At 41.6% G+C, this 6,054-nt stretch overlaps 1 protein-coding gene across 1 annotated transcript; it reads left to right on the plus strand.

The window, feature by feature from the left end:
* The first annotated feature begins 4,211 nt into the window (after window positions 1-4,211).
* LOC138352790 (uncharacterized) lies at window positions 4,212-4,511 on the plus strand. Its single transcript, XM_069305380.1, has one exon. The coding sequence runs from the start codon at window positions 4,212-4,214 to the stop codon at window positions 4,509-4,511; it is 300 nt and encodes a 99-aa protein (XP_069161481.1).
* The last annotated feature ends 1,543 nt before the right edge of the window (window positions 4,512-6,054 follow it).

The raw sequence follows: 6,054 nt of genomic DNA on the forward strand, positions 1-6,054 counted from the left end.
TAATAATAAATTAGTCAGCAGTAAATCAATTCTCCAACAGCAAACTAAAAGGAGAAACACAGCTGAGTAATAAACTCAGATTGAATGTAGTGCAATTGATACTCGCCGAGATGTTTCATAGCTCTCAGTGAAAACCAATGGTCCGTACTCAAACAAGTACAAGTCACAACGACCAAACCATTGAATTCACTGCAGACCTAGAATTATTCTCGACAAGTAGTAATTGACCACACTCAGTCTTCCTAGGTAAATTGTAATGTTGGGCTAGAGAATCTAGTACTCCCTAGGTAATTAATAATGTTAGGCTAGAGAATCTAGCACTCAATGCCACTGGCATTTCCTGAATTTAGTGATTCTTTGAAGTCATCAAGCAACTTCAGTAATCACAAATTCACTAGGACCACTGGTCCACTATACTTGCGCTTAAAGGTTTGCCAAGAAAACCTTCTTGATACCATGTTTTCTGCACTAAAAGTTAGTGATAAATACTTGCATCAATTTGTTTGAGTTGTTTTCTTTCGTTTCTGCTTATTTAGTGTAGGAGCGCAGCACGAACAAACTTGCAAACTTACTAATATGTTAACGAATTTACAGAGAACTAATATGTTTAATGCATTATCGTTAAACATCAGCATTGTTAATTAACATGCTTTATGAGCTTAATATAGCTCACCTTAGAATTAACGTAATAATATGAGTGCTTGTTCCCCATGCGTATACGAGCTTAATATTGCTCGCCATGATAATCGAACGCTTTAATGTTCCCCATGCCACGAGCACTGCTCGTCATGATAATTGAATGATGCAAAACTCCACCTCGTTAATTCGAGTTCACTGAACTCACCCTGTTAACACTGTTAACGAGCTCACTGTAGCTCACCCTGTCAACACTGTTGACGAGTTCACTGTAACTCACCCTGTTAGCACTGCTAACGAGCTCACTGCAGCTCACCCTGTCAACACTGTTGACGAGTTCACTGTAACTCACCCTGTTAACACTGCTAACGAGCTCACTGTAGCTCACCCTGTCAACACTGTTGACGAGTTCACTGTAACTCACCCTGTTAGCACTGCTAACGAGCTCACTGTAGCTCACCATGTTCCCGAGTTCAATATAGCTCGACCTGTTAATGAGCTCAATACTGCTCACAATGTTAATTCGAGTACATTTTGCACACAATTAGCTTAGTCCCTTACTTAGGTAGGTTAGAAATTCAAACCATTTATTTAGGTAGGTTTAGGGACTTTAGTAGTGTCAACTGAGTACTAGCCTAATCTGTACTCACCATTAATTACAGTTGACTATACTTATAGAGACTGATTTAATAAACTCAATTTCATGTAAAGGTGATTTCGTACTAACCAGTTTACAGTGTCAAGCCTATGAGCTGCCATTTAATTAGCTCATAAGTCAGAATGACTAGGCTACTAATCTCACTGTCGACTCAGAATTTTCCTTGATTTTAATGAATAAACTTTTCAGTTCTCTACCTTTCTATTATTTTAGCTAGTTAGCAAATTAGTTGTACCATCAGTCAGAATGACTACTGCACGGCAGTGCACATTAAATTCAATTTCCTCATTTGAATTTGAGGTGATCATGATACTGCGTGAAGTTATTATCTAGTAACTCAATAGTTACAAGTCACAGTGACCCTAGACAGTTACCTTACTGTAGTGTCATAGTCTCCTTGATCTTAAATGACTAATAATATTTACTGTATAATCATACAATAGTGTTATCAGTTCTTAGGAACTTATTCTGAGTTTACCTACGATTCAGCAGCTACGTAATACACCATTACATGTCACTGCGACCCTAGTTGTTGAGTTTATTGTGAGCTTTAGAGGGTTCCTGATTACCGATAACTTAATCATTTAATGTTTCAATATTTAATACATGTTTCCACTAAAGGGAAACTACAAGCCTATTATAGTTCTCAACTAAGAACAATTCTATAAATATTGTGTAGGCTATAAGTAACATGTTTTATTTGACATGTAAATAACAAGACTCAAGTTCTTGTAAGTCCTTGATAAATCCGGGACGTTCGTTATGTGTGTACTAACATACTAACATATTAACCTACTAATGTACTAATCTTAATATCACTTCGGGATAGGTCAGTACTCCACAGTACACTACGACCCTAGAATCCTCCCCCTGGAGTTATGCTGGAAATTTCCAACACCGAATACAACACTGTTGTATTCTCATTACTTATTACTAACTCTACTAATTATTGTAGTAAGTAAAATTAACAACACGTAGAAGGTCAGATTTCATTACAATAAACACATTATATCCAATGTATCTGAGAATTAAATTCGATTCTCTATAACTAAGGTATTCTGTATGATAATTAATTACAGATGAATTGACCTCCAACTAAAAGCCGAATAGAGCGTTGGAGTCATAGCGATTATCTAGTAATAAAAGTTAACGTCAAGAGTGAATGCCATGGGGAGACATTAATTCCTCTCCCTTATATATTTACTATCTCTAAATTGGCAAACAATAATATTTCCCTCTTCTAAATAATAAACCCGTCCAGTCTTCAACGTTTCAAGCGTAAATGCGAGAAATATTAATGTTCGTGACAATAATTTGTTTAATGAACGCGGGACGCGGCGTGGGTTGAGGAAGTTTGCCAGTACACGTGTGGAGAAGCTCTGAGGCAGACCTGCTCGTACCGTACTCACGAGGAGACGCCATTGCCCAGCCATTAGGGTAGACGTTATCCATCCTCAGATGAAAGTCGCCACTGTGAGGACGTGAATAACCTTGCAGATAATATCTTCAACTAGTGCTGGTGTCATATAAGGAACCTTTTTAACCTGGTTCTTGACTACACGTGACCAGCCAGTGAAGCGCGCTCCACTATCCAGGATAGGCTAAGCCAGAGCCTGGGGACGCGAATTTCGGCAATCTTAAAACTTATACAGTGCCCTTTTTAGCTAAGTATATTCTCTTTATTTGATGCATCTGGTAAAGTGTTTTGTAGTAGCTGGGTGATTGACCGTTACGACGCATGATAACATCAAACAACAGGTTATTAATTTTATCACCTGTAATTCTTAAATATCTTGAATATAGAGATTCAGTAGTTTAATTAGTTGCTGCTGTAATTATTTGTCTTGCAGCACGTGAGAAGAATTCTCCCTGCCGCCTTCTCCCATGTTAATCCATCCCATTCGTCAGCCGGCCGAGTCCAGGGAATTAGAGGAAGCGTCGTGGCTTACATAAAGGAATCGTCTTTAAGCTAAGATTCTTTGTATTCATTCATCAACTTCGTGCAATTACTTACATGCAGAAATTCTTAGGATTAACATGTGTTTATTGTGACTCTCATTACTATACTTATAATCTATGTTCCCATTCATGGTAATGACATTAGTTTCACTATAATTCATAGGATTAGATTATTATTATTTGGATTAGTGAACGAACCACACTAGTTCCTGGACGTACTTACCTCCAGTAATAACCCCCCAATGTAGGTGTTTGATTCATTTAATTATACAGCCCATTAATTATTTCTATGATCATATTTTCTAGTATTTTATCCGTAGTTACTGGTTCATCTAGGAATTATCTAATGATCAGAAATTCTCAGTTTCCCTCTTTACTATAAAAGCGGGTGGTCCTTCGTAATTTAATTTACTACATTAATATTTAAATAATCAGATTCAAGTCCCAAATATCCCACAATAACATCGTTACTTGGTTAATATCTCCAGCGTATACATAACCACCTCGTTCCCTGACAAGCCAATTATACAAAATATAAGACCGTTTGGTTGCAAGACCAGAAGCGTCTCATGACCAAGTGGCTGTCAGGTCAGCTCTACAGTTTACATGACCAAGTGGCTGTCAGGTCAGCTCTACAGTATACATGACCACGTGGCTATCAAGTCAGCTCAACACAATATATGACTACGTGGTAGGCGAGCTACAAAGTATACATGATCACGTGATATCTACAGTGCAACCGTTGATTAATGCCAACATAAGTAAACACACTGGTGACCTCTGATGACCCAGAGGTCATAACAGTCTTGACACGAGTCAATGTTTTCATTATTAAAATAACAGGAGTCTTGTATTAAGACTTTTCTCATAAGTACTTGAGGGCAGTTTTCACTCCTTAATGGTTATCACTTCTTTCAGATAAAGGTTCTTAGTGTCACTTAGTGTTGAGGTGAAGATCATGGATCGTTTGAGGGAGTTATTCCGGTGGTTAGAAGAAGCTAATCTGACAGGTAATCTAGCCAAAAGCGAGTTCGGGAAGGCTAGACTAGAATATTTAGGTTTTGTCGTGGGCCAAGGAGAAGTGACTTCAGTGGAACACAAAGTGATAGCTATCGAAGAATATCCAATTCCCAGGACAAGGAAGAAGTTGTTACGATATCTGGGAATGGTTGGATATTATAGAGGATTTTGCAAGAACTTCTCGACAGTGGCGCACCCTCTGACGAACTTGCTGTCTAAGAACGTTAGATGGAAGTGAGGTGAAGCCTGTTAGGAAGCCTTCGAGAAGACAAAGAAGTTGTTAACCGAAGCACCGGTGCTGATTTCACCTGACTTCGAGTCCGACTTTATCCTGTACGTCGACGCGAGCGATGTAGGGATTGGAGCCATGTTATCTCAAGAGAAGGACAAAGTTCGCCGTCTGGTAGCATTCTACTCGAAGAAATTCGAAAAGTATCAGAGGGCTTATAGTACAGTGGAGAAGGAAGCCTTAGCCCTGATCCTGGCACTGAAGCACTTTGACGTTTATGTGGGTGGAGGTACTAGACCGGTGCGAGTGTTTACTGATCCTAACCCCTTGACGTTCGTGCACAGGATGAAGAACTCGAATCAAAGGCTGACAAGATGGGCCCTACTGTTACAGGAGTACTTGTTGGAAATCCGACACGTCAAAGGAAGGGAGAATGTTGTAGCGGATGCCCTCTCCCGGATTTACTAACCGATATGACTCTTATGTTAAGATGGGGGATTATGTGACGGTGCCCTCTCCAGTTTCTCCCATATGCCAGCTGTAAGAGTTATATCAGCTTACCTGCAGGTTCTCTGAGGTGCAGGGAAATCTTTTGAGGTATGAGGCTTCCAGAATGGTTTCTTATTTGGGGAGGAATTTGCATTTGTAAAGTTGCAGGGAACTGGAAAAGTCGCGCCCTGGGTACAACAAAATGGCGCCCTCTGGCCTGCAAATCCACCATTTTGTGTACGGCGCCCCGCCGGTCGGTGATTGGCTGGCTGTGGTCACATGAATTCGTTGACCAATCAGAGCCCGCCCCTGGGTTTGTGAACGTCATCGAGAGACCTGGCCCGCCGCCTGGCGCTCAGAGATACTTGGCGCTTCGTTGAGAGCGGACATGCGCCGATTGAGCTCTCAGAGTTCCAAGGTCTCTGAGGTGCAGGGAAATCTTTTGAGGTATGAGGCTTCCAGAATGGTTTCTTATTTGGGGAGGAATTTGCATTTGTAAAGTTGCAGAGAACTGGAAAAGTCGCGCCCTGGGTACAACAAAATGGCGCCCTCTGACCTGCAAATCCACCATTTTGTGTACGGCGCCCCGCCGGTCGGTGATTGGCTGGCTGAGGTCACATGACTTCGTTGACCAATCAGAGCCCGCCTCTCGGTCTGTGACGTCATCGAGAGACCTGGCCCGCCGCCTGGCACTCTAGGCGCTCAGAGATACTTGGCGCTTCGTTGAGAGCGGACGTGCGCCGATTGAGCTCTCAGAGTTCCGAGGTCTAAGAGCCTCCTTAAGTGGATTTACACAGCCTGACGAATGCATAGTGACTAACAAGGACTGCAGTACTTCACGGAAGTGCGAGGAAGCCTAATCCAGCGGTGTATGGGCACCGAGGACCATGTGCAAATAGTCTTGGAGAAGTCGAGAGAGAGTGACGATGGCTGGAGGAGTGAGTGACTCGCCGTCAATGTGCTCCAAAGCATTCAGAGCTGTGGTGATTGGATCACACCCACTAGGAACTCAGAAGAGAGAAGGTGCATCCTTATCCTTCAGTGTGGTCTCGGTGAAGGAGTG

The sequence above is a fragment of the Procambarus clarkii genome, chromosome 54 (assembly GCF_040958095.1).
Source record: "Procambarus clarkii isolate CNS0578487 chromosome 54, FALCON_Pclarkii_2.0, whole genome shotgun sequence".
NCBI lineage: Eukaryota > Metazoa > Arthropoda > Malacostraca > Decapoda > Cambaridae > Procambarus > Procambarus clarkii.

Bases quoted from the DNA above. Each gene is read 5' to 3' on its own strand.
- LOC138352790 (XM_069305380.1), top strand. From the start codon at position 4,212: ATGGATCGTTTGAGGGAGTTATTCCGGTGGTTAGAAGAAGCTAATCTG.